Source organism: Scomber japonicus, chromosome 3 (assembly GCF_027409825.1).
Source record: "Scomber japonicus isolate fScoJap1 chromosome 3, fScoJap1.pri, whole genome shotgun sequence".
NCBI classification, from domain to species: Eukaryota; Metazoa; Chordata; class Actinopteri; order Scombriformes; family Scombridae; genus Scomber; species Scomber japonicus.
Window position 1 is genome coordinate 22,250,132 of NC_070580.1, and position 27,917 is coordinate 22,278,048.

A 27,917-nucleotide genomic window follows, 5' to 3' on the forward strand; every position below is an offset into this window, starting at 1 on the left:
TGTGTGACTCTCAAAACTACTTATCCACTGTTTTAGAGCTGCAACCGTAACTATGGAGTAATCTATGGAGGGGCCTTCTGTAATTATTCACTGGCACTGGTAAATGTCTACCAAGCATTTCTCTTGGGAGTGATGTCAAATTAATGTAAAGTATTTAGTCCTTAGTAGTATCCAAGAGCAGCTAAATATTCTGTTGGCATGATCAGATAAATAAGGAATGAGCTAGAGTGGGACCACTGTAAACTCCTAGTACGTTGAAAACTGTTTGCGCCAATTCATTTTGAAAGAGCAAAAGTCAATGGAAACTCCCAACGCTCGCAGGCAGACTAAATATGCAAGTCAATCAGTCTGGGACAGATGCATTTATACGCCTGTTGCAGTCCGGCCAAAGTCTCATGAAATAGGCGCAAGGAGTCAGAGACACTCATGAGTGCAGTTTATCACATGTTCCTATCCTACAACCTCCGCAAAGTTGACTTTTTCATAACCAGTTAACTTTAATAATGTGGAGATAGATTGCACATTAAATCATGAACAGATCAGAGCAAATCTATCATCCATTACATCTCTGTTCTGTTTATGCACACCGCTTGCAGAGCTGGATATAATTGGGAACCCCGTGAGCAATAAAAACTTTACACAAATAGATTTTTTTTCTTTTTATTATGTCAATTACAGCAATGTTTTAGTTGAGGTCATTCGGGATTTTTGTCTTTGTTCATCCTTAAATACATAATCTTGATGCTGAAAGGCAAAACATGAAGAATTTCCTGTGGAAATATAAATTAGCTTCAAATCATATTGTTCGAATTTACTTTCCCATAACACGCTACAAGTGTTTGAGCACTGCCTGTTTGTCTGCTATCTCAGTTGTACAATTGGATACAGTCAAGAGAGAGAAAGTGGAGGGGGCACTGGAGAATATAAACTAAAAATAGGCTTTTCCTTGGTATGGACTTAATTACATTTTCATCATCTACAGTTTTACCAAAGACATTGACTCAATGAAACAAATGTCCTCAAAGACAGAAATCGTTCAGCGATGTCACACTGGCATGACTTGAACAAAAATGACACAGGAAGCAACTTTTCACAAGTCCACTTATAACTGACAAAAAAAAAATACTGCTGCCCTCAAACTTTTTTCAGATTTGAGTCATGATCATGCATTTTGGCATAAAAAGTTGATTCATGTGTCACTTTCATGTGTCAAATTGCTTATCAAAGTCTCGATTTTGTTGGCAGAAAAGCTGTAAAAGTATTATTTTTGATGAAAGATTTGCACTACTTTGGTACAAATGACCAGTGTCTACAGAGTGCAACAGACCTGAATACATTCCATTATTCACCGTTTAATTAAGCCAATCTTACTGATCAAGCTAGAAATTTTGGCAGTTTGTTTTTAAAGTGCTATAAGAACACTGGACTGTATGAGTGATATTCATTTCTTTTCATGACAGGCATTATTTTAAAAAGGAGACAACAGAATTCCCATCATTTTACTTAACTGGAATTACCTGCTAACGTCAAATAAACAAAAACAGTTATGAGAAAGCGAGTAAAAACATGACATACTTGAGATTGAGACTGGAGGAATAGCTGTCAGGCCGCACATCCAACCATAACCATACACATACTTACCACACACACATATACAGTGTTCCTGAGGACCAATTGTTGCAGTAAACAACTGCCATTTTCATTTTTGTTTCCCAAACAAAAATAGGCCAATAAGATATATTCTACAATATAATGACTACATAAATTTAAATCAAACATACATACTTTGCAAATCAATGTATAAACTGAAGTAGGTGCCTGTTGGGAGAGACATGGAAATTGGCTTAATCTAGATTATACTCTATTCAGCACATGCATTAAGAGACTCTGGAAACATCCAAAAATCTAAACAACCAAATGGAGAAAATACGGAACGAAAGAATAAACAAGTTTCCCTAACCCTAACTGATACATGATTGCCATTTGCAATATATCAGCTTTCCAACATAACGGAGCCCTAATATTACTGTTTTGGGTCAAGTAATGACACGTATTGTATATATTAACTCATTGCCATTTACAGTTTCTTTTTCCTCTTTTTTTCTTTTTTGCAAGGCTGGCTAAAATCGAGGCTCAGTTCAGTTCATAAAGATAGATGGAAGAATAAGAAGAGTTCCCTCCTTAAATCCAGCAAGGCAGTTGAGATAAGCAGGCTTCACTTGAATTGAGTGAGAAAGCCCACCACAGAAAAAAGGTCAACCTCAGTGCTGTCAGTGCCTTGATTAGTCCAGAGCATAGCCTGAGAGGTGAGCACCGTATTCCCAGGGACTGCTCAACAATGTCAACATGGCTCACTTCATCAGCACCTCCTACAAACAAACAAGACAAACAAAGTTAAGCAACACAGAGCTGTGTAATGTCTTACTGCTGTTACATCTGAAGTGGCACATTCATCACTAATTTGTTCATTAAGTCAAAATGTCCAGCAGGACATGTCTATGAAACAGGATGTAAAGATTACAGGCCAAAAAAACACCAATTTTATAAAAAACACCACAGATTAAGCGACTTCATTTGCTTTCAACTGACTAATCGCTGCAGCTCTAATAGGTTTTGAGCTGGACATTTTACAGTGGAAAAATAAACTAATCATTTTTGAGGTTCTTGTGCAGTGGAGACACTGTTTCTAAACATGTCTGGTCACAGTAATACAGATATGCCTACAGTAAGCTAATACTGGCCCGGTTGATTTATTGGTCTGGCGCTAATAAATAAATAAGTGTGACACACAAATGACAAAAGCGCAGATCCATATCCTACCTGAGTCTCTTTTGGCTCTTGAACTGGTGGTTCCTCAGTTTTAACCTCAGCAGAAGGAGCTGCGTTGGCTGTGTGTAAGCTCCTGGTGACTGGACCACCAACTCTCTCCCTTGTTCGAAGGGAGAACCGCTCCTCTTTTTTCAGCTGTTGTGGTGGTGGTGATTTGGCTTCTGCTAATCTCTTGGGTGCTGCCTCTTTACCCATGCGCTGCATTCTCATGGCTGGCCGTTGTGCAGTGTCATTGGGAGTGTCTGGAGCTGTCGGGGTGGGAGGTAGAGACTGAACTTGGCCCTTCTTCCTTTTTTTGCCAACAGACAATGGTGCTGGGAACGAAGCAGGCCTCTTTAGTCGGCCCAGTGCAGCAGCAGTTTTTCCTTTGCTTGCCAGGGATGGTTCAGGGTCTGTCGTGCCAGAGCTACGAGCTCTGGTCTTTCCCAAAGGTTTACGCTCTGGCTCTGTCTGTGATATTTCACTTTCAGAAGCTTTCCGCCTAAGATTCATGTTTTTATCTACCGCAGACCCTGCTTCTTTTTTCACCTCTGCTAGACCTTTTTTGCCCTTTTTTGCAACAGGCTTCATGGGACAGCTGACTGCCATATGTTTACTGAGACTCGCGGGATAAGTAAACTCCCGACTGCAGTGGGGGCAGACGTTAGAGGCCTGCTCTTCTTCAGATTTAATGGTAGCCTTCTTTGCTGTAGTGGCAGCTTTATTTCTTTGTGAAATAGCCTTCTGGACAAGCTGGTTTTTCTTCTTATTGAGGGCACTCATTTTTGTTTTACCAGTATCTTGATTAAAATTAAGTCTCTTTGGCTGACCCATTCTACGGAAAGGACTCTGGCCTACAGCAGCAGCTGAGGGTGACACAACCCCATTCAGACACTTCACTATTTGCTTGAGGGGGATGGGGTTTTTCTTGGGAGTGTAACGCTTCTTATCACTAGCGTTGGCACAGGCTAGTATGTGCTGGTGCAGTTCGGGCATGTTGTCAAAGCTGTTGCCGCACTTGGTGCAGCGAATGGCAGTGCTGAACGTTTGTGGTATGTTGTGGGTGGTGAAGTTTGTAGCCGAGGCCACAGAGCCAGCATGGGAACGGCTGTGATAGGGGAAGGGTGGAGGTTTATAACTGGGGTAGTGTTGATTAATGCCAAGGCGGACGTCCGGACCCTTAGGCTTCCCTCCCTCTGACGCCATGATCTTTATTGTAGTGTACAGCTCCTCATTGGGGTCTTCTGCTCCATCCTCTGCATGATCACCATTAACATTAGGCTCATTTTTTATTAAATCTGAGTCATCGGATGGAGCAGCTTCTTCAGATATCTCTGGTGCTGGTGTTGAGGGACTGCTTTCCTCTTTGGCTCTGGATGGATCTGTGTAGTTTTGTGGTCTGAGCTTGCCACGCTCTACAGAGGTATGTGTGCATGTCTCATTTGGATGCAGATCCTTCTGGTGCTGCTGAAGGTTACAGAGAAATGCAAACTCCTTGGAACAAACTGAGCACACAAAAATCCTGCCCACTCCGTGTAGTGTTGTCCGGTGAGCAAGCAGGGCTGGGGCTTCACCAAACAGCTGCACACAGAATTCACACTTGAAGGGCCAATCTGCAGCATGCTCTGTAATATGCCCACTGAGCTCTTTCATGGAGTTGAACGGCTCCTCACAGACATTACACACAAAAGTCTTGCAGTACGTCGAGTCGACTTCCTCTGCCTCAGAGGGTTTGTCAGGAGCAGCAGGCTGAGGTGAAGAGTCAACACCATCCTGAGGTGTATGATTCATAATGGACAGCTCATCTTTGCCGTGCTGAGGCTCTTCTTTTATCCTAATCTGAGGAAGAGATTGTGGATGCAGAGACGGGGATGAATCATGTGGAGGAGGCGGAGATGTTGAGGATGATGATGAGGATTCTGGCTGAGATGAGAGAGCAGCAAAGTCAGAATTCAAAGATTTCTCTGTTACGGAGTCGGAGTCTTTGTTCATTTTACCATTTAGCAGACTGTTGCATGTCATCGTCAGAGAAACATCATCTGTAGTGGGCAGATCTACTGATGTTGGCTCAGGAGGGCTTGGTGTCGAACGATAAAAGGGATCTTTAAGTGGAGTGTTTGGAGAGTCCAGTGGCTCAGAGATATGGTTATTTTCCTCGTCTTTGTTTTCTTCAGCTGACAAAATCTCCTCTGAGTCTGACAAGTGTTTGTGCTCAACCGATCTTGGAGACATTTTTGGCGAGAGGACAGGAAGAGGTGCAGAGGAGTCTGAAGGCTGAGAGAGAGGTGAGCTTGGCATTGCTGGCGGAGAGGGTATGGTAGGTAGTACAGGGGGAGGCGGTGTTGGGGATGTGACGCTGGAGTTGCCGGGTGAAGAGGGGTTCATGGTGACAGGGGTCAAAGAGGGTGGAGAGGGGTGGGCAGACTCTGATGCAACATTTGGAGAGCGAGAGTGAAAACAACTAAGGTTTGCTAAAACCGCAGGGCCCTCCTCAGCTAAGGTTAGACCTACATACTCATTCATCAGCACCTTTTCAAGCATGCTGGTGTTCGGCTTTCTCTTTTTTATTAGTGGCTGTGGTGCTGGACCTCCCTTTGAATCGGCCTCTGCGTTGCTCTTCCGATGCAAGCTTAAATCAAGAGCTGAATCCCCAAGCACCTTGTTCACAGTGTCACTTCTCTTGTTGACAGCGCTTGACAGGTCTAAGGGCTGCTGATTACAGGAATTTCCTCCGCTACTAGAGGGTTGGCCTTGAGTATTATTTCCAGGGGGGCTAAGGGTGTCCCTGTCATCTTTGTCCACTGCGCTTCCAGAAGGAGACACACTGAGGTTTTCCAGCTTAGGCACCTTGAGGGTGTACGAGCTTGCCACCTCGGCTTTACAGCTTTCTGCTTTACATGTGGGACTGAGCTGCGGAGATGATGGGGGAGAGGCTGTTCTTCTTTTAAACCTGCCCGAAGCCCCTTGTAGTGATGTGACTGACTGCGGGGAGGCCAGTCTATGGCTTTCTGTTAACAGAGCAATGGTTGATTTCTGAATGTCTTGGGTCTGAAGGAGTTGTTTCAGCTTAGGCGAGAGATAAACCGTTTTCTCTCGTTGAAAGGCTGATGAATCTGCGGCTTGTTGGAAAAGTCCGCCTACTAGCAAGTTTGATGAAGAAGATGTAGAGGATGATGAAGATGATGAAGAGGCTGTGAAAGACGCTGTTTCTGTCTCCACTTTAAGGCTGGGAACAAGTGGGGGTGTAGAGGTTCTTCTTTTTGTTGCTGGCTGGCCAATGCTGGAGACCTGCTTTGTGGCACTGGTTCTACCCTCCACCTTCAGTGCTTGACTGAGCTGATTTGGGCTGATTAGGACTGTGTCTAGACCAAACAGAGCTGCATTTCTGGAGTCTACCTCTATCACCTCACAGGTGCTAACTGCACTGGTGGAGACAATCTTGCCATCAATGTAGAAGCTCAGATTCTCAGAGATGTTTTTGGATATGTCAACTGCATAATCATCCCTGTCTACCTCGTCTTCTGTGTCCGCACTGGGCACATAGACAGGTGGAGGACTGGTGCTGGGTGACTCATCAGGCAGCTGCTGTTGCTGCACTGATGCCTCCTGCAGCAGCATGCCTTTCCTGCGAACCCCCTTTGGTAACAAGTGCCGTTCGTGTATTCTGCGTTGGTGTCTGCGCATGTTTGTGTGTGTGCCAAATGCTTTATTACAGTACTTGCAAGGATGGAGCTCTTTAGACTCCCCGTTCTCATCCAATATGAAGGGACGGTCAACATGAGGTCCCAACTCCTTTCTCTGTATCTCAGAGTTGTGCAGAGGTCCTCCAGTAAACTGAGCCCCTATGGCAATATAGTGACTAGTTGGGCTGATGCAGTCAGGACTTGAACCATCAGTGTGCACCACAGGACTGTGTAGATTGGCTGTTCCAGCCAGGGAGCCAGGCCTTTTCTTGGGCCCGCTTTCATGCCTTCTCTCATGCCGCCGCCGCCCCACCTGTGAGCCAAAGGATTTACTGCAGTACCGGCACTTGAACAGTTGCGTTTGCTGGTGAGTGATGGCATGAATGTGTATGTGGCGCTCCAGACCCTGTCTGGTGGAGAAGTGCCGTTCACAGTGCTGACAGGGATATGACTCTCCATGGAGATCACCTTCAAGGTCACCATCAGGATCAGGTTCAAGGTCAAGATCAGGATCAACCTCCAGATCTTGTCCTGGAAGCGAGGAAGATACCAATTTTACCTGTGACTCTTTATGGCTTTCTTCACTGCAGCTCAGAGAGGAGGCGGGTTGCCTATTTTGCATGGAATCAGCTAAAGACGAATGTTGAGCAGTTTGCTGTTGTACTTCATTTGGAACCTCCAAGTCATTTACATCCTCCTCTTCTTCTTCTTCTTCTTCCTCTTCTTCTTCCTCCTCCTCCCCATTTCCCCTGTCTGTCGTTACTGCTGACATGTCCTGCACACTTCTATGGTCAGTGCTTCCCATGGGATGGGTTTCCTGGAGTTCCTGTGAAGGCCCTGGGGTTGATGACCTCTCATCCTCCTCCTTCAGACCTGTAAACAATACCAAGAGCATTAAAAATCAGACACATAAAACCATACTTTCCTATTCTCACTCCTTAATCATAGGCTAGTTTTCAATGCAGAAAAGACCAAGGTGGACATGATATTCTCCACCTCCGCCACAGACTCGGACTATCCTGCCGATAAATCTCTTGCCATGTAAGATGAACTCTTGCTGAGCTGCCTTGATTTCAGACCATCAATCAAGATTCATATTGAACATTTGACTCAAAAATGAAAAATCAAACTAGGCCTCTTGTATAGAATCTTCTTTCAACCATAAAACTATTGTGCAGTCAACCTTCATGCCTGTCCTTGAACAAGGATATATTCAGTATTGTCATGCTGTCCTGTGTATCATAGTGCATTACAAATGACACATTTCATATTCATCATTGTTCTCTGTATCAAAAGGCTGGTTGTTACTTACATTCAGTTAATAAATAACTTCACCTCATTTTATTCATCTATAAAGCTCTACTGTTCTAGCTTCCAAACTACCTCACATCTCTTCTCTCATTTAAATGTAGTATCTACAGTACAGGATCCACTAATTACTTAACCTTAAATACCCCTCATGTACACATTAAAGTTGGAAGAACTGGTTTCAGGTACTGTGCACCTTCTAAACAGAATGAACTACAAACTGGCCTCGAACTTGAGTCTTATATTCCCCTTGAACATTTTTAAAGCTTTATTATCTGATTTTTTTATCATTCTTCTGTTTTAATTAATTCATTGTTTATTATGTACTTGTGCTGTTTCTGTCTGCTGATTATATTCTTGTTTTTTAAGTGTTCCTTGTTCTCAGGTCTCTCTTGGAAAAATTAATTTTATCTCAATGAGACTGCCTGATTAAATAAGGATTAAAAAACATTTCAAAAAACAAACATAACTTACACTCTTTTAAAAAAATCATATAACTACACAAGACATGTTCAAGGACAGAGTGGATCATATTTAATGATCATGAACAGGTAGATTTAGTTCTGTTATTTTTGTGTGAATTTGTATATTATCTTTATACTCATGAGGCTGAATGTACATATTTGTTTAATTTAAATTGTTAGATATCATCTCCAGGGACATTCCACGTAGGCTATTCATATGTGTATGAAGTCACAGTAATTATACGAGGGATGGGTCATATACAAGTCCTGATACAAGAGTGAACCTGTTCACTCATTCACAATGTCTAAACATTTATTATCCATGACAATAGGTCAACTTACCGTCTCCCCCATCCCACATGTCCTTGAAAGTAGGTTTGGTTCCACTTGTTTTCTTGAATTCACCCAAACCAGCCTGTCTGGCTCTTTCCAGCAGCTTTCTTCTCACTGCAAGTACAAACAAACACACACACACACACACACACACACACACACACACACAGACACACAAATGTGTATCAGGTTTGGCAAACACAGGTTTACAAGAAAGTGCATGTGTAGACAATGTATATTTGTGTGTTCGCCAGTGTTAGGTTTTCTCAAATATTTAATAAGCAGAATCTTCCTCCACAAAGCACCAGTATGGCCGGCATAAAATGAGATTTTACCACAGTCACTTAATATGTTCAGAACATTTTAGGATTTTGGTTTGGTTTTGGTTAAGATCAACTTTGGCCAATTAGCATGCTTCAACTAAATTACCACAAACTAACTCCAGTGACAAGAGAATCTTTCAGTTAGGCTCCATTACACAAACCAATTGTACAGATATATAATGTTTTTTCTCTCAACTTAAAAAACATCTACAGATTTTTCTTTACAGATTCATATAGTAGACACATTTCCTTTTTAAACCTTTTGTGCTTTCTTTACTACATGAAATCATCTGGGTTCATGTTCCACATTTTAAAAAGGGGCTTCATGTAAAGTTACATGTGACTGCTTTTAGAGGTCATTAACCTTGCAGCCTATTCTTATGTAAACATTTTGTTTATTATTACAGGCTTGTGTGCATCAGTAAAAACAGTAGATAAATACGTCTCAGGCTATGTTTAACATGACTTTTTTGAAGGTCTAAGCCTGATCTGACTCAAGAGGCTTCCCTGGCACCTTGTTATCAGTGGAGTGTGTCCACAAAAAGGTCATCTGACCTGGCCTACAAAGCCTAATTCATACCAGAGAAACACATGCTGCAGGTCAGTCATCTGACCAGCATGGTTAGAGGCTGCTAAAGCTACAGCAGCAACACAACGACTTTAACGTGTGTATCATTTAACTGCAGTAGCATTTAAGAAACCCATCAAACAGCTCCAGCTTTTTCCAGGCTTTGTTTACTTCAATTCAGCAGTCAAGGCATCACATGTCAAACACATCAACTCTGAACACTTCGGTTAGGCAACATGCATGCTGTTTGATATTAAGAAGACGCAAATCAGATAACTTAATCGAGGGTGCGGTTCAGTTCAGAGCTACCAAAGTCATCAACCATACTGCAGCATGTAGAGTCACACATATGTTTAAACCAGCTATTCTCACAGGAAACAACACACAGAAACAAACCTTTAAAATGATGACAAACAACATGTCACAGACCAAACTAAAGACTTGCAGCGTACAGTCCTCAAATTTGATTTTCTACCCTATTTAAAGAGACATTTCAATGATTCTGGGGACCAATCACACTTTCTGTACGTTGCCTGACTTTAAATGATGCAATTACATCCAACAAAAAAAGTCATTTCGAAATGACACTTGCAAGCATCTAAGTATCACAATGTCTACACTGAGCTGTTATAACCTGTGATATTACACAATAATGTTTCGGTAGAATTTCTTTACCACACATGACGCAACGCCACATTTCCACCTCATGCCATAGATTCCACTGTAAGAAGATCAGATAGGATACACTAAATGTATATTTAATGATCAAGTTGGCCTCTTTTGTGTGTGGTCCTTTACATAGAAACACCACACATGATCTAACTGTGTTTTTATGAAAACACAATGTCCTAAAGTTCATCCTGACAAGTGTACCATTACACAACTAAGATGTTTGTTTCCTACAAAATGAGGGGCTCAGTTAATGGCGCATTATTTTCTTTATTAGGAGCAGAATTCATGTTTTAAACAAGAAAATCAGTTATTGCACATATGTAGCAAAAGTTAGCGAAATGGCGTTTCTGTCTCTTTGAGTCTTTGTTTTGATGTCTTACCTACCACAATGTTAACCCAACCAAACCAGACAATAACACTATAATAACCTTATTATACTGTATGCCAGCTATCTTACCAGATCCGATCGTAATAACAATAATTATGATACTACACTTCAGACAGTTTGCCATCTGCTCAGACTGCACACCGAGATGTCCGTGCGTTCAGACATTATTAGCCTTTTAGCCTCACAGCTAGCATGCAACACCAATTCTGACAACCCGACGAGCTGGTTATTCTGGACCCAACACGACGAGCAGGGTGATTTTAGACACACTCTGGGAGATATAACTACTATATTTTAGGTTGTTATCCAATACCTGCGCTCCAGTTTAGCCGACGGTCGGATAAGGCAGCTGGCTAGCTCACATTAGCTAACCTGCTAGGCCATCATCAAGTGGAGAGGCTCGCCGATGGATGGCTTTCATGCTTTAGGGACTCAAGGAAGGTCACATCCTCGACACCGACCCAGAGGAGGAGGGAAAAGCTGCCAAAAAGTTACCCAGACCCTCCTTTAACAGTTAAACTAGACATTTAACATGAACCAGGAGGCCGTTTTGGGAGCTAAAATCTGCACGCAGCGACGAGTTTTGAGGTCGGTTGTGAAAGTAGAGAAAAGCCCCACACACATACACATATACACACACACATCGCAGCCGCTAGCCGCCACTAGCCTTCCTTCATTGGTAGCTAACTAGCTCGCCAGTTTTTACAACTTCCGACTGGCGAAGAGGGGAGAGAAAAATCAATTCGTGGCTAACTTTTTAGTGGTCCCGCAGCTAACGACAGCAGAGAGCATAAGCAGAAATGTCATCTCGTTTAGGAAAGGCAGGCCTCACCTCGCTTCGCCCTGGGTGATTTTTTCCTGCTCAGACTGCTGGCTCTTTCTTCCTCCAGTGCAGCTGTTATCTCAGGGTTGTCTTCAACAGTGTACCACACCAGCAGCTCCTCTCCTGGCCCGATAGGCTGCAACAATGAAAGATGAGGTCGGCCACCAATCACAACCCGGCTTGCTGTTAGGCAAGGGGGATATTTGGGCCACTGTGCATCTAATCTGTCTTAAGAGGAGGAGGGGTGGGGGGGTGTATGGAATTTAACAGGGTTTTTTAACCATAGTCTACAGCATATATACTCTGTTTGGCCCACATTTTGGATAGTAAGCCCACATGTCAGAGATGTACTGTAGTAACCATAACTCAGTTTAATCACCTTAAGCAAACGTGCATTTAATCTTTAAAAGGAGTCAGGCTTCACAAAGCATTACCACAATAAAAATAAAAAAGACATTTAGAATCTTACTTAAGTAATTGTGCAGGCATACTGGCAACAAAATGTACTTCCAAGAATCAAAAGTACTCATTATGCAAAATATCCCAATTTAGATTGTTATATCTATCATGTGTGTTAAAGGTAAAGCTATTATTCTGAATGTATCTAATCTGCAATGCATATTTTATTAACTGATCAGTTTATGTATAAAATATTGAAAAATAAATGTAGCAGAGTAAAAGTACGAAGTACTATAAAATGGGAACATTCAAGTAAATACCTTAAAATTTTACTTGCACGCAATACTTGATTACATGTACTTTGCTGTATAAAATATTGACCTGTAAAGTAGCTTGTAATTATAGCTGGGAAATAAATGTAGCAGAGTAAAAGTACAAAGTAATATAAAATGGGAATATTCAAGTAAATACCGTAAAAATTGTACTTGCACGCAATACTTGATTACATGTACTTTGTTATATTTAACCACTGCAAAGCACAAATATGCTCTATAAGACAGTTTTAACCAACTTGCTTTTGCAGAAAATGACTGCAGAGAAATTGTACGCACACTGAATTTTCAACCTAGAAAGTCTGTACCAGATGTTGGTCAAAACATTGTAAATTTCTCTCAAAAAGCAACAAATATATTTGGCCATATAGCAAATTTTGGGTACTTAGCACAAACTACAATAAGTGAACAAACAGCCTTCAACTGGGCTGCACTGCAATTCTGGAAGGATTTAAATTTAAATTATTAGCAGATGTGTGTTAATAGGCCAATGAATCTCACAGAAATTCGACCTTAAACTTAGTCATATTTTTTCATTTCATGCCAGTATATCCTTACATAGACTATCTTTGTATATTCTTATTGTATTTCACAGATCATAACAATGTGTGTGTTTTCATACCTAACAATCCAACACCAGAAGTTTTTTAATTCTTGCACTTATTCACCATATTTCAGTCCATGTACCACTATTGAACAGTGTGAATAGGTTTCTCTTACCCTTAAAACTTTGTAGTAAATAGCTCTGTTGATCTCCAAGGGGAAAAGATTCTGCTCTTCACTGGAGTGAGCCCAGTTCACATAGCGCAGCCAGTTCCCCTTCATGGGGTCTGTGGCATCAACGCACATCCAGCCCCGTGCTGGGAAATATATCTACAGGACAGCAAGGTAGAAATATGATGTTTTAAAACATTGTATGTTTCTCCAGAAAAGCTGAGTATTTGTCATAGAAATGTAATGACATTAACAGCTTTTTCTCTTTTTCCTCAAAGTTGTGCCTTGAAAATGTCAGAAGTTTATGTTGATTCATTGCATACCTTTCACAGCTGACTAATTTTACAGCTCTATTGAACTCGAGGTGTTATGGTTGATAATAAATGTAGTTGGGCTCATTTTAGCTGCACACACAAAAGGTGGTGATGAGTGTTTTAGGGACAGGATCCAACAGAGCAGTAACGTACCTCCCACATGTAAACATTACTGGTCACCTGGGACCTTTTTTTCTTCTCTCCAACAAACGGGCCAAACCTCTTGCCTTTAGGAATGAGCTGCGTTGCCCAGACACCTGAAAATAAAAATGGAGGACTAAACATCTCATACCTGCCATATTTCAGATTTTTATCACTAAATGTCTTTACATTTTCTGTGTAGTATGTAGGTTTACTGTGGTGCCCAAAAGATTTCCTGGACTGCGTTTTAACTTTAATTATATGACAATGATGAATATTAGTCAGTAGTTTCTATGGTTCAAACAGTGTTGATGAATGCGGATAATCATTTACTGTACGACTGGACAGACATCAATCCAGAGCACAATCAATTTTAGAAAAACTTTTGAATCAAGAATATGGATCATGAGGATTTGCATGATGAGGCACATAATAACCCTGACTGTAATAACTTTTGGTTGTTTAAGACTATTTTCTTGATATATGATGATGATGATGATGATGATGATGAGTTGTCCAATTTCTATTCAATTTGAAAAAAATGTTCACAAAAATATTGATTAAACAACCCTAACCCTACAAACAAAGTTTGTAAAAGGCTGTTTGATTTCCATTACTGACAAGTGTTGCTATCCTCTTACTCAATTTCTCTTTCTTTTGTTTCCCTGCATATGTATGTGTCTCCACATACCTCCTCTGAGGCTCATTGTGGAATAAAGACAGGCTACAGCATGGTTGTTCAGCAGCTTTAGGAATAATTTATCTTAAAAGGCTCTCTACAGAATCAGTGTGTCTCTGGCAGAAAACACTAAATTTGATTTGAGATGTAACTGCAATTTTACTTCACTTTTATTTACACTCAGAACCTCAGAAGTATTTTACAGAATAAGTGCATAGTTGTTCAGCTTATAAAATATCATACAATTTTGAAAAATGTCAATCACTGTTTTCCAAAGCCTAAGGTGATGTCCTCAAATGTCTTCTTTTGTACCAACCAAATCACAGAAGACAAAATAAACCAGAAAATGTGGACCACCCATCTTAACAAATGACTCAAAGTGATTAATCGATTAGCAAATCAGTTTCGTCAATCAGCTATTCAATTAATCTACAAATCTTTGCATCTCTACCTCAGAACTGTTAAAAAAATTGACAAACTTGAAAGTTCTTCATTTTGCTTTCCAACCTGGTCTCACTGTGGTCCAGAATAATGGACTGCAGGAAGTTATTTTTAGAGTTGTACGTTCTTGTGCAGTGCAAGTGGAAATATGTTGTTGAAGTTGCAGTTATCGAAATAGACCACAGACTTACTTATTTACTCACCGATACGGCTTTGATTGATAGCAGAAGGTCCAAGACTCAAACAGTCAGGCAGACCTGTCCACATGTGGGCTGGAATTTCATCAAGAGTTTCCACTGTCCCACCAGTAATGGCCATAACCTCAAATAGTTTAAAAAAAAAATTATATAAATTATATATACACACATATACATACATACATACACACACACACACATATGTGTGTGTATGTATATATATATATATACACACACATAAATATAAATAAAAAGGCTTAAAATAGTACATAATAGCTTCATTTTATCAATCAAATATTAGGTGGGTTTCAACAAGACAGTGGGCACCAAGTCGTTAGCACGTGAACTGTAATTAAATGTAGAGTAGATGATTACAAAATGTGCAGCAACAGGAAGATCTCAAAGTGAATTAATTACCACAACAGGAAATCCATTTCAACGAGGGAAATACACCAACCATCCAATACCAGTTTCCTTTAAAGCGTTAATACTTTTGCATAAAACAAAAACATTTCAACTAATAAAAAACATTTACTAGCAATTATTTAAATAGTGAGTCTGTTTTGCCAAGTTCATGACAACAGACTGCTGTGTCTGTACTCCACCATGGACTTTTGGAAAGTTGTAAAATGCAAATTTAACCACAGGTGGACATCATAGTGAAGACTGACTGCAACTACTGATATTATTATTTTGTCTGACCAAAAAGACCAAATCCCAAATATGCTCAATTTACAATCACACAACAGAGAGAAAAGCAGCACATCTACACATTTGAGAAGCAGAAACCAGTCAGTCATTTGCTTGGAAAATTCATATTTTCAGGATACGTTTCTATCGATTCACTCGTCCATTTCAGCTATGTTTGCATTTATGCACATAATATGCTTTAGTTGGTTGCTTTTTGTCCCAACTGGCAGAAAGAAAGACAATTGTTAAGAAGCACAATGAGCTGCTGGCTTGTCTTGTGGGCTGGTCACTGCATACTAAATGAAAAAAATCTAAAATATTCCACACACACTCTTCACTAGCAGATATTTTGATAGATTATATGCAATATATTTATACTTAAAGACTTCATGATGTCAATATCATTCAGAAGCAGATAAATGGCATGGTCATGTATGACAATTCATCTCATTGTCTTGGTTTGTGTGCCTCCAGTTAAGGCTATTTAACACCATCCTCAACAAAGGCCTGAAAAATAAATAAATTAACTTTTAGTAGCCAGTTCATTTAGGTTCACTAGATTTTTTTTCTTACTATAATCCGCTGGTGCTTGAGTTGTGATCAGACATTTTTAAATCCCTCTTAAATTCAAGCAACAAACGGAGCGAGAGATTTCAATGTGTGCGTAAAGCGGATTTAACGCGTTTAGTCTGCGTTCATCATTTAAAAAAAGTTGTCCAACATAAATAAAACAGACGCATATCTATACCGTGCAGCGCCCTGAAGGATGCAGTTTATTGTTTCCCTTGTAGGCTACTCGTCTGCTGCCCTTATTCTTCCCGATGCCGGCCGGAAGAAGGTGCTTGGAGCTTTTTTCTCCTTAATGCCGCCTGTCGTAGGGTGATTTTTGGGTTTAGGATACTCATACGCGCACTTACCTGCTTTATGTGACCGGGGACTTGTGATCTTTTTTATTTTTTTGGCTCTACCTGCTTTCAATCTGCTGAAAATGGCGGATGGAGGCTTGAGTCGAAAGCTTCAGTAACTCATTCGGATCGTGGTGTAGAGGAGTTGGGAGAGGCAGAGCCGTGCACACACACGCAGCGATGGGGCAATAATGTTCAAGTCAGGCTGCAAGCAGGTTTTTCTGTAGACAAGGGTCCCTGATCGCCTCTGCTGCAGGCAGTGACTCAAGTCTTGCAGCCTAACATGAAACCATGCCAATTAAGTACCTTCCTTAGATTCATCAGTGTAGATAATGGGCCTGTAGGCTGGTGCCATCTGTGAATCCATGTATAGCTTAGAGGAACACTATAAAATACATTTTAAAGAAAAGCTGATGGAAAAAAAAACGCACTGAACTTTCCTTTTTCCCCCATCAACGAGATTCAGAAACACCTGCTAATGTGATTTACTGATGCAGCAGGATTTGAGGTCAAATGAGTAATTTATGTGATTTGAAAGTAAACCAGAGGTCAGTTTGGAAAAAAGCTGCTTTAGGATTTGGTGCTTGAAATTTAACATTTCCTGTCTTCTTAAAAAACACTTTTTATGCAGGTGTAAGGAATTGTATAACAACAAACAGTGTCTCAGTTCACAAAAAGAAAAGTGTGTTAAGGTATGAACTCATCAGAGGTCAGTAAAAACCTTGTGCATTGAATAAATAAAAATATTTTAGGAATTAGTATAACAAGAGGTGGATATGGGTAAAATGCTTTATCACACTATCTGTAATGTCTCGCTGTTGATGTACAACTTCATACAGTATATTTTCTGGACAGTCAGGTGAGAACTGCTACTGGGTAAGACGGTAATGTTAGATTTTGATAATCCAGTGAATTGGATTAACCAAATAATCAAAGCACTTCATCACATTGATGCAAAAACTCATAATGCAATATTGCCATTAAACAGTCCTGTTCACTGAAAATTGCACAATGATCTAATAATGCATTAAAGAGATAGTTGCCAATGATGTGGTAAAATGACAATAACATTATATTGCTCCCCTCTTGGCTCTATTGAGAAATACAAGAAATTACTATAATTATTTTAATCACATTAACCATGAAAACACCTAAAACCAATTGTCTCTAATGTTAGTTTCAAGACTGGCAACATGGCTTCGTCTATGGTGTTCACAGGTGTAAGTAGCTTCTTTTGTCCACTGTTCTCCGCAGAGGTTGAGAGCTCAATAAGCTTCAGTAGCATAAAGTTGCTTTTAAGCAATGTTGTTACCTTCCACATAAAGCTGTCTCATCAGTTTTCAAAGGACAAACTAGGTGATCATGACTGTTTTCGTTAATACATTTCCTGTCTGCAGCCACTAGAGGCTGCTGTGCTACCATAAACAGACCTTTCCCTCTCAGACGGAGATTAACTGAATTTATATAATCAGGACTGATCAGGACAAATATATTTAATTAATGCAATTTTTGGAAAAAGTCAAAGCAGTGCTACATCTGACAAGAATGTGCTGGCTAAATTGTAACACCATTGAGCAGATGTGTGTAGAGGATGTTTTTGCACAGTGAACAGTCTGAACTGTGCAAAAGAAGTGTCTTTACATCTATTTTAGGTGTGTATGTTTACGTAAACCTTACAGCAATAATGAGCAACACTATATTTTCCCTGTTAATGATTATTAAACGTGTTACAACTTCTTAAGGCGTGACATCACAGTTAGCAAGAACCCGTCTGGCACACAGTGCACCTGAGGGCGTTCAGCCAGGATTTTAATATAAAATGCATCTTCTGTTCACAGTTTTCCATTTGTATTCATTCCAACACATCCCACTAACGCTATTAGACAAGAGGAACCACACTGTGGGCCTGTCATGTACATGCCTCCTCTGCTGCTCTAATGGCTGTAACCTCAGTGCTTAAAGCATCCCTCAGCCCTCAACCAGGTGTGCTGCACTCAAACAGTTCAAAATTCCTGCACCCCCCATATGAGGATGTCCATCAAACACTAGTAGTCTTAAACTAACTGCATTGGATTCCCTTTAACTTTATCAAACAAGAATAAACAGAAATATTTCATTTCCACCAAAGAAACCTAAAAAATCCTCAAGAAATAATGAATGTCAGAGCTTCACCTAACTCCATGTAAATATTGAAAACTTGAACTAATAAATAAGGTCTTTGGTTGCAATTTCAAACATGGTGATCATTTGGCAATCATGACAAAGACATACAGTATAATTCATAGAGAAACCTTACTATGATTTTGGCAAACATCTGAACTATCTAAAACTGTTGAGCATCATTTTTTATTATACACAACAAAGCACAACACAACATTTAAAAGGAGAACTTACTACAAATCCAGAATGAAGCCACTATGTAATACACTCCGTAAGAGATTTGGCAATTTAAGGTTTGACTTACTGGTACGTCAAATTATATTTGTAATTGTTTTAATTAGTGCGTCTATGTGTCGTATAAAAGCAATTAGTTCTCAGATCACTCATGATCTAAATGAGACTTCCTGAATAAGTAAAAACTTCACAACTATGTGAATTAAAGTGAAGTATTTAAAGGACATGCAGTGAGGTCCAAAAAGTCAAGATACTTCTGTTTTACATTTGTTTAAAATGTAATACTATTTTTTCATTACAATGATAATATCAGCTTAACAATTTGAGTGAAAAGTTGAATATTTAAAAAGAAGGTGAATTTCAGAATATCTTATTATTAGTATTTAGTATTTAGAATTCCTCCCATTTGCTTTAATGACAGAATGTACTCGAGCTGGCATTGACTCCACAAGTTTGTGCAAAACTAGATTAATCATGTTATTCCAGCATGATTTGAAATGAGAGCTTCATGTGGTGTCACAGACCACTTGGCTTTCTCAGTTTTTAAGTGGCCCCATTAATGTTCAGTGGAGCTGAGGTCAGGTGACTGTGGAGGAAAATGGTCTTCTTAGGTCTTCAAATAGTTCTTGCAAAGCTTTGAGGTGTGTTTGGTGTCATTATCCTGCTGCAGTATGAATCTTTCTCCACAAGTATGCAAACCAGAATGTGTTTTATGTCTCTGAAGAATGAAGTGGTACTTCAGCTGGGTCAGGGTGGAGTCAATTCGGTGCAGGTCCAACTCCAGAGTAGACAAAACATCTCCATACTTGAATATTACTCCCACCATCTGACCATACACTTTTCTTTCTGTTACTGCCATAAATCTCAAACTCAAATTCATCAGTAAATACAATTTTTTCCCAGTCATCCACTGCGAAATGCTGGTATTTCTTGGCCCTCCCCGAGCATTTGGCCTTGTTTCCCCTCCTGAGAAGTGGTTTAGAAAACACCTACTCATCCTCTGAGACCACTACAAGACGGCCTTGTTTGACAGTATATTTGCAGATTGGAGTCTTGCGTTCTTTATTTAGTAAATTCTGTAACCATGATGAAGGTACTTTTCTATCTCTCAGGGAACTCAGCTTGATGTATTAATCTTCTGATGGAGCAGTCACTTTGATCTGCCTGCTCGTGATTTGGACATAACTGCTCCAGTTTCTGCAAATCATTTAGAGTTTCATGCACTGCAGGCTTAGACACATTTAGTTTAGCCATGATGTGACGCTGAGAAAGCCCCTCTCTGCTAAGAATAACAACCTGACTTCTGACACTTTCACTTAGTTCTGATGCCATGTTTCCCACTATCACAATGCTTAGTAAGCAACAATCTGGAAACTTGGGGCACAGCAATATTTATAACAGGTGAACACTGGCTGCAAGTTGAGTTACTTGAACAAGCCTCTGTTGAATAAATCAGCTTCACCTGAGTGTAATCTGACTGCATGCTTCAATAGAAAGGATACAACTCAGAGGGCCCTTGTAGCCAAGTGGTTACAGTGCATGCAGTATATCAGCAACGTCCCTGATTTGAGTCTGGTAAGGGACCTTTGTTGCATGTCATACCCATTTCTCTCCACCCTTGTTTCCTATACGCCATTCTGCCACCAACTGCCCAAAAACAATATTTAAAAAAGAAAGGATACAACTCAAGGAAATCTGACTTTTTGATCAAAGCCACACATTTGCTTACAGTTGATTTCTGATCTGTAAATAGTACAGAATCTTACATTTTCCTTCATTTTACAAGTCATAACTTCTTGCGTTTTTAAGTGTTTCTGAATCCTCAAACTTTTGGACCCTACTTTATTACCTGCTGTAAAGTTATGAGAATCTGAACGCCTAGGCAGGTCTTGTTAATCTGCATTTATTTCATACAGACTCTGGGGTTTAGACTTATGACAGGCACAATACAAACAGGTAATAGTTACAGTGAGATATACTTACTGTAGTTGGGTGCAGTTTTAAAAAAGAAAGCATTTTAAAGCTTCCATTTGGAACACTGTGTCCCTGTTACCATCCTAAAAATATTTAGAGTATGCAGTATGAGTTGTAAACATATAGCTGGAGCTGCAGCATGCCAAAATGTGATTGATAGGAGAGAGCTGTGTACTATAAGTATGACCCATGAGGCTCCTGGAAATGTGCATGCTGTATGTAAAGAACATGTTGTGATTAAGGGCTATGTATGACTATCATTCCACAGTTTAAATTAAGTAAAGAGACACTATTAAGAGAGATAGGATGTTTATTCTCATGTGGTTTCCATCATTAGATCAGGTGTGTTTCTGAGTGTCCAGATGTAGAAGAAACTGTAGTACAATGATTTCATTCAGTGGACTTTCTTAAACAAAGATCCAACGTTGTGAAACGTGTTCTGCTCAGAGCTTTAGCTGCTCCATATTTCTCCGGACAGCTACTCCAGTTGTCAGTTCTTCTGTGTCCTGACTTCTTAACTGAATTAAGGCTTCTAAAGTATGTCAAGGACATAGTACTCGCTCTAAATGTGTAAAAGATAATTTGTACCCCATGGCAGGTCTCCTTAATTTGCATTTGATTCATACAGACTCTTTTAGAGTTACGACAGGTGCAATAAAAAAGGCAACAATTATAATGGATACACTTACTGGACTTGGACGCAGTTTTAAAACAGAAAGCCATTTAAAGCTTTAAATTTGGACAACTGTGTCCCTTTTACTATCCTAAAAGTATCTACAGTGTGCAGGATGAGCTCTTAACATATAGCTGGTGCTGCAGCATGCCAAAGTGTGATTGATAGGAGCCCTTTGCACCCCATGCTGTATGACAGAGCAGGAAAAGTGATAGGCCCACTTGGTTCATGCATGTGGTGTATTGCATACATGAGTCATGAGGCCCCTGGAAACACACATGCTGTATGTAAAGCACATTTTGTGATTACAGGCTGAACACTGTTTGATTGATGACAAAGAACAATTTCAGTATACTTGCACACAATTGAGCTGTGTGCAAGTTTAAGGAACATTAGAACAGCAATCAGAAACAATTAAATTCAACAATTCTTCCATAATTTTAAATTTGTAAATACACATCACATTTTACAGATTACAATTACCTTTTTTCATGAGGTTGGTCATATGCTTACATTCATTTATCCTATAAAAGTACCAATACTACATCATTCAGATCTATCCAAATGTTTTACACAAGAGTAATGTCTCAAGCAGCTAATAATTGTCTCCATCCCACAGCTTACATTAGGTAAATACACAGTGTTAAGACAGGTAGGATGTGTACACAAAATATTCTGATGTGGTTTCCATCATTAGAGCAGCGGTTTTGGGAAAAATACACTTTCTGAGTGTTCAAACCTTGAAGAAACTGTAGTGCAATGTATAAAATGCTATGAAACGTGTCCTGCTGAGTGCTTCAGCTGCTCCATACTTCTCCAAACAGCTATTCCAGTTGTCGGTTCTACTGTGACCTAAAATAGGCGGAAGAATTATAAGTGCAGATTAAACAATAGTGTTGTTTAGCCTTAAAGCCCCTGAAAACGTATTTTCCCAGTCATGTTCTTATGATCAGTGATGAGATTCTTCATGAGCACACTATTTTCAGTCACATGAGAGACTTTTCTTTTGTTCCCTGTCCTCTTTCATTTCTGGTTTGAAGTGGGAACAGGGCTGAAAGTGAAGTCATATATTTCCATGAACCAATCAGGATTCAGAAACATTTGAATCAGTATCCAATGACAGTTGTTTGGTCAGTGTCAATCAAATATGATCAAACAACTCCCACAATGTCCTCATGTTTTTTGTTTTTTTTTTGCTAGCACTACTATGGTAATGCAAGTCTGTCGATTGTTGATTGGTCCACTGCTGTGGATCCAACAATAGTTGGATGGATTGCCGCAAAACTTGAACAGATATTCATGGTACCAAGAGGATGAATCATACTGACTGAACATTCCCTGACTAGCAACATCATGAGGTTGACATTAAATTTGGCAGAGACGTTCATGTTTGATTCTGGGTAAATCCTAAAGACGATGACAATCTTCTGACTTTTTTCAATTTGCCCAAAAAATTACGTCCATGTCTTATGCTAAACTCTTAGAATAATACCTAAATGTGTTTGAACACTGATGTTGCTTATGAAAAAATGAATATTTAATGCTATGGGGAAATACTTATGATTTTTAGTTGCTTTAACAACAGAAATAAGCAATGTTAAAAAACTATATATTACTAAACTATATAATAATTAATTGGATTAATTAAATGGATTCAAGCTGATTCAATTTGGTGACGTTGTACTCACTTGTATTCATCGCAGTTTCTTGGATACAGTCATCAAAAGATATCCAATAACAATGAAAGACATCAGTGTCAAGAATGCTGCACCAAGCACCGCCCCTCTGCTCACCAGAACTGGGAGAACAAAACTCATCAGTTAGTCTTTAGTAAATTCAACAGTCATATTTACTATATGCAGTGATATTTGACTTTTCTTAAAGTGAGCTCTCATGTCACAGTATTGTATGTGCTCCAGGAATTAACCAAGGCCTTTCCCACTTATTTCCTTTGAATGTCACTATAAGTGGTTGCAATTACATCCTGGGGAGTTTAAAAATAGTACAAGGAAAATTAAACATTTAGTTTTAACAGACCTATGATATGAAAATGTTTAAAATACGTCATTACAAACATACAAATGTTGTAACACACATGTTGTAAAAATAACTAGATGTTGGATTCTTACCTACAGGTACCTCTTTTATCACTATAATATCAGCTCTTAAATCCTCTCTGATGCCAACACTACCTTCCAGGACAGCAAGAACTACTTCTACTTCTGCATCAGTGACAGCTGGAGCTTCAGTAAAGACCTCTGCTGCAGCTGTTGTGACTCCCTCAACCAGAACCAGTACTTCCTTTATGGTCTCACTCTCAGATGGGGTCTCAGTGACAGGTATTTTAATTATGACTGGATCACTGCCATCTGGTTCAGTCTCCTGAGAAGCTGTATCCTCTCCCAGAGCTGGTTCATGTGGAGGAGGATCTGAGTGGATATTTGCTTCTACTCCTTCTACCGTGTTATCCTCTAGACCATCCTCTGAGTCTTTCTGGGGAAATACGAGGATTGGGTCATCTGGAGCTGGTTCCTCACTGGTCGGTTCCACAAGAACAACAACAACAGGTTCTTCTGGGGCTGACTCTTGTGTTACTGTTTCCTCTCCAGCAGGTTCCTCTTGACCTTCATCTTCAGTCTGAAGCTCTACAGGAAAGAGGACAACAGATTCCTCTTCTTCTGGTGGAAGATCTTTGTTTGTAGCAGGGTCCTCTTCAACGTTTCCTTCCAGGACTGTTGGGTCAGCTGACTCTACTTCTTTTGCATGTTCCTCTGGAGCCTCCTCTTTTTCTGTTTCTGAGGGACAATGACAATCAGCAATAACAACCTGATCCTCTGGAACTGACTCCTGTGGTACTCTGTCCTCTGCAGCAGGTTTCTCTCGATCACCCTCTGGTTCATCACTGGTCGGTTCCACAAGAACAACAACAGCAGGTTCTTCTGGGGATGACTCTTGTGGTTCTGTTTCCTCCCCAACAGGTTTCACCTGATCACCCTCTGGTTCCTCACTGGTCGGTTTCACAAGAACAACAACTACAGTTTCTTCTGGGGCTGACTCTTGTGGTTCTGTTTCCTCTGCAACAGGTTCCACCTGATCACCCTCTGGTTCCTCACTGGTCGGTTCCACAAGGACAACAACAACAGGTTCTTCTTGGACTGACTCTTGCGGTGCTGCTTCTTTTGCAGCAGGTTTCACTTGATCACCCTCTGGTTCCTCACTGGTTGGCTCCACAAGAACAACAACAGCAGGTTCTTCTAGGGCTGACTCTTGTGGTTCTGTTTCCTCCCCAACAGGTTCCACCTGATCACCCTCTGGTTCCTCACTGGTCGGTTCCACAAGGACAGGTTCTTCTTGGACTGACTCTTGTGGTGCTGCTTCTTTTGCAGCAGGTTTCACTTGATCACCCTCTGGTTCCTCACTGGTTGGCTCCACAAGAAGAACAGCAGCAGATTCTTCTAGGGCTGACTCTTGTGGTACTCTGTCCTCTGCAGCAGGTTTCTCTCGATCACCCTCTGGTTCATCACTGGTTGGTTCCACAACAACAACAACAACAACAGTAGATTCTTCTGGGGATGACACTTGTGGTTCTGTTTCCTTTTGACCTTCCACTTTTGAGTCAAGTTCTGCGGGAACAGTGACAATAGATTGCTCTACTTCTGGTGTACTATGAAGAGGATCTTCATCAGTAGCAGGCTCTTCTTCAGCATTTTCCTCTGGGACTACTGGAACAGGCATTTTTGCACTGTCTACTGTTACAGCAGCTTCTACTTTTGTATGTTCTTCTGGAGCTTCTTCCACTGGTGCTTCTGGGGAAACTATGGGGATTGATTCTTCTTCAATTTGTTCTTCCAGATCTGGATTGCCTTCCACAGGAGCAATGGCAACTGGATCTTCTGGGGCCAACTCCTGCTGTACTGTTTCCTCTCCAGCAGGTTCCTCTTGACCTTCATCTTCAGTCTCAAACTCTACAGGAAAGAGGACAACAGATTCCTCTTTTTCTGGTGGAAGGTCTTTGTTTGTAGCAGGGTCCTCTTCAGCATTTCCTTCCAGGACTGCTGGGTCGGCTGCCTCGACCTCTTTTGCATGTTCCTTTGTAGCCTTTATCAGGGCACAACGACAACCAGCAATGACAACCTGATCCCTTGGGACTGACTCCTGTGGTACTGTTTCCTCTGCAGCAGGTTTCACTTGATCACCCTCTGGTTCCTCACTGGTCCTTTCCACAAGAACAACAACAACAGGTTCTTCTGGGGCTGACTCTTGTGGCTCTGTTTCCTCTTGACCTTCCTCTTTTGAGTCAAGCTCTACTGGAACAAAAACAATAGATTCATCTTCTTCTGTTGTACTGGGAAGGGGTTCTTCAGCATTTTCTTCCACCACTACTAGGACAGCTGCTTCTAAATGTTCTGCATGCTCCTCTATGTCTTCCTCTTGATTTACTTCTGAGGAAATTTTAAGGACTGTTCCTCGCTGTTCCTCTGGATCCAGCTCATGTTGAGCAGGTTCCCGTGGATCAAGAATGACATCAGGTACTTCTGGGCCCAACTGTTCAGGCACTATTTCCTCTGCAGCAAGGTCCACTTCACCTGCCTCTTCTGTCTCCACTTCTGCAGGGACAAGGACAACAGATGTCTCCTCTTCTGCACCAAGAAGAGGTTCTTGAGAAGCAGCAGGTTCAACAACAGCATTTTCATCGTGGACTACAAATAAGGGTCCTTCTGGAGTGGCTTCTTCTGCTGTACTTTCTACAGCAACAGCTTCTTCTACTTCTGTGTTTTCCTCTAAAGCTTCATTTTCGGATGCTTCTGAAGGAATGATGGGGATGAGTGCTGCTGGAGCTTGAGTCTCCAGATCATGCTGCTCTGGAGACTTACTGTCTACGGCAACAGCCGGGGCAACGTCGACTGTACTTTCACCTGGAGATGCATCTATAAAGGCTGGTTGCACTAGGGCAGTATCCTCCTCTGAAGATGCTTGAGAATCTACAGCCAAAGGTTCCTGAGGGGTAGATTCTTGAGATACAACTTTATCATTGTCAGCAGTGACCTGATCAGCGATGAAGACTGGTTCAGGATCTTTTGCAATAGCTGAAATGTCTTTTTCAACAGTCCCTTCCTCAGATGTTAGCCTCTCCGCTGAGGATGGACCTAATTCCTCTGCAACAACTGGAATGAGTTTCTCCTGAATGGATTCTTCTGGGTAACGGGTATCCTTCCCTGCAACTTCCTCTGGTTCTTCAGCAACAACTGAAGACTGAACAAATTCACCAGCTGTAATAGTAAAGTGGAAAGTAGAAGCGCAAAGTAAGTAGCTTAGCAACAATTTGAACTGGTTCTTCCAGTGCAGCAACAGTACAGCTATGTGGTATGTTTTGTTAGTTAATGAACAGTGGAAACCTTCTTGGCCAGATATTTATTAAAGTCTGTCTTCAATGAATATCAATTTTACACAGTAGTTGACAAAGTGTATGAATATACAGTACCAGTGAAAAGTTTGGACACATTTTCTCATTCAAGGAACAAGTATGAAGCAAATGGGACGTAATGAGAAGTAATAACCTTTTTTATTTATTTTTTTAAATCATTCCTGGAATTTACTTTAAAGTTAGACATCAAAGCCTATTTTGTTTTTGCTAAAAAAGCCCAAATTTGGGCGCACAGGTGGTCAAGTGGTTAGAGCGCATGCCATATACGCAGCCGACCCGGTCCAAATCTCTCTCCCATATTTCCTGTCTGTCTACTGCTTAATAAAAGTGTCTGTGCCAACAAAATCTTTAAATAAAAAAAGCCCAAATATATGTTCATAATTTCATAACTCAAATTTAATGACAGGCAATTATGTAACAGTTAAATTGGATCTCCTGTGACCTGATACAAACATGTGGGGTGTCACATGTCTCACTGGGTGGTATTCTACAGGAGCAGGTGCATCATTGAACAGGCAGTGTAAAAGTATTTTGAGATAAATGTGGGTGTTCTACAAATCCAAGCTGACACATGGCATTTTATCCTTGTTCACAGGTGAACTGAGGTTGACACGTCATATTTGCATAATCTTATTGTTTGTAACTGCAAAATACGATATGTATGTAAAGCACTATTTATTTGCCTCACTGTCTTAGGTTCTGTAGACTCACTAGTGAACATAGTCTGTAACAGGTGAGATCAAGTAAACAGGTTTACCTTACCAGCACTTTTTTCCCAGCTGTTTGCTGAGTTATTTGTAATACTTTGCAATAATTTGCATAATTTGCGTGATGTGCCCATATAACACTTTATATACTATATGTGCATGTGTGAAAATGTATTGCATCTACTGTAAAAACTGTGATACTGGGATGTTCTATCACGCCTACATTATTTTTCAGAGGCAATTCCTTGTTATACAATTAATTTTGCATTATCAAAATTGACTTAACCATTCAGGGTCTGATTTCTATTGATGATGACTGATCATTTTAGAAATTTAGAGGACATATATAGCTTACGTATTGGTGCTGATGAGTACAGCTGAATGTTCAGGACCAGGGTCACCAGGAGCAAAGAGGAAGCTTTGAACATGATTTCCGTCTTGTCAGAGTCCTTCCATAAGTCAAACCACTGCCAATAAATCCAATACTGTGGTCACACCGTTGCCCCTGCAGTGAATGAGTGAATATCGCACAGGGGTGAAGACCACATGCACTGTGAGTGTG

General features: G+C 40.4%; 1 protein-coding gene across 1 annotated transcript; it reads right to left on the reverse strand.

Annotated features, from left to right (window-relative positions):
• Window positions 1–644: 644 nt before the first annotated feature.
• prdm2b (PR domain containing 2, with ZNF domain b) lies at window positions 645–14,708 on the reverse strand. The gene is made up of 7 exons (XM_053315547.1): window positions 14,594–14,708; window positions 13,283–13,386; window positions 12,822–12,974; window positions 11,380–11,506; window positions 8,606–8,710; window positions 2,821–7,364; window positions 645–2,369 (listed from the first exon to the last, which is right to left on the reverse strand). The coding sequence occupies exons 1-7, from the start codon at window positions 14,706–14,708 to the stop codon at window positions 2,352–2,354; spliced, it is 5,166 nt and encodes a 1,721-aa protein (XP_053171522.1). The 3' UTR covers window positions 645–2,351.
• Between the last annotated feature and the right edge of the window lie 13,209 nt (window positions 14,709–27,917).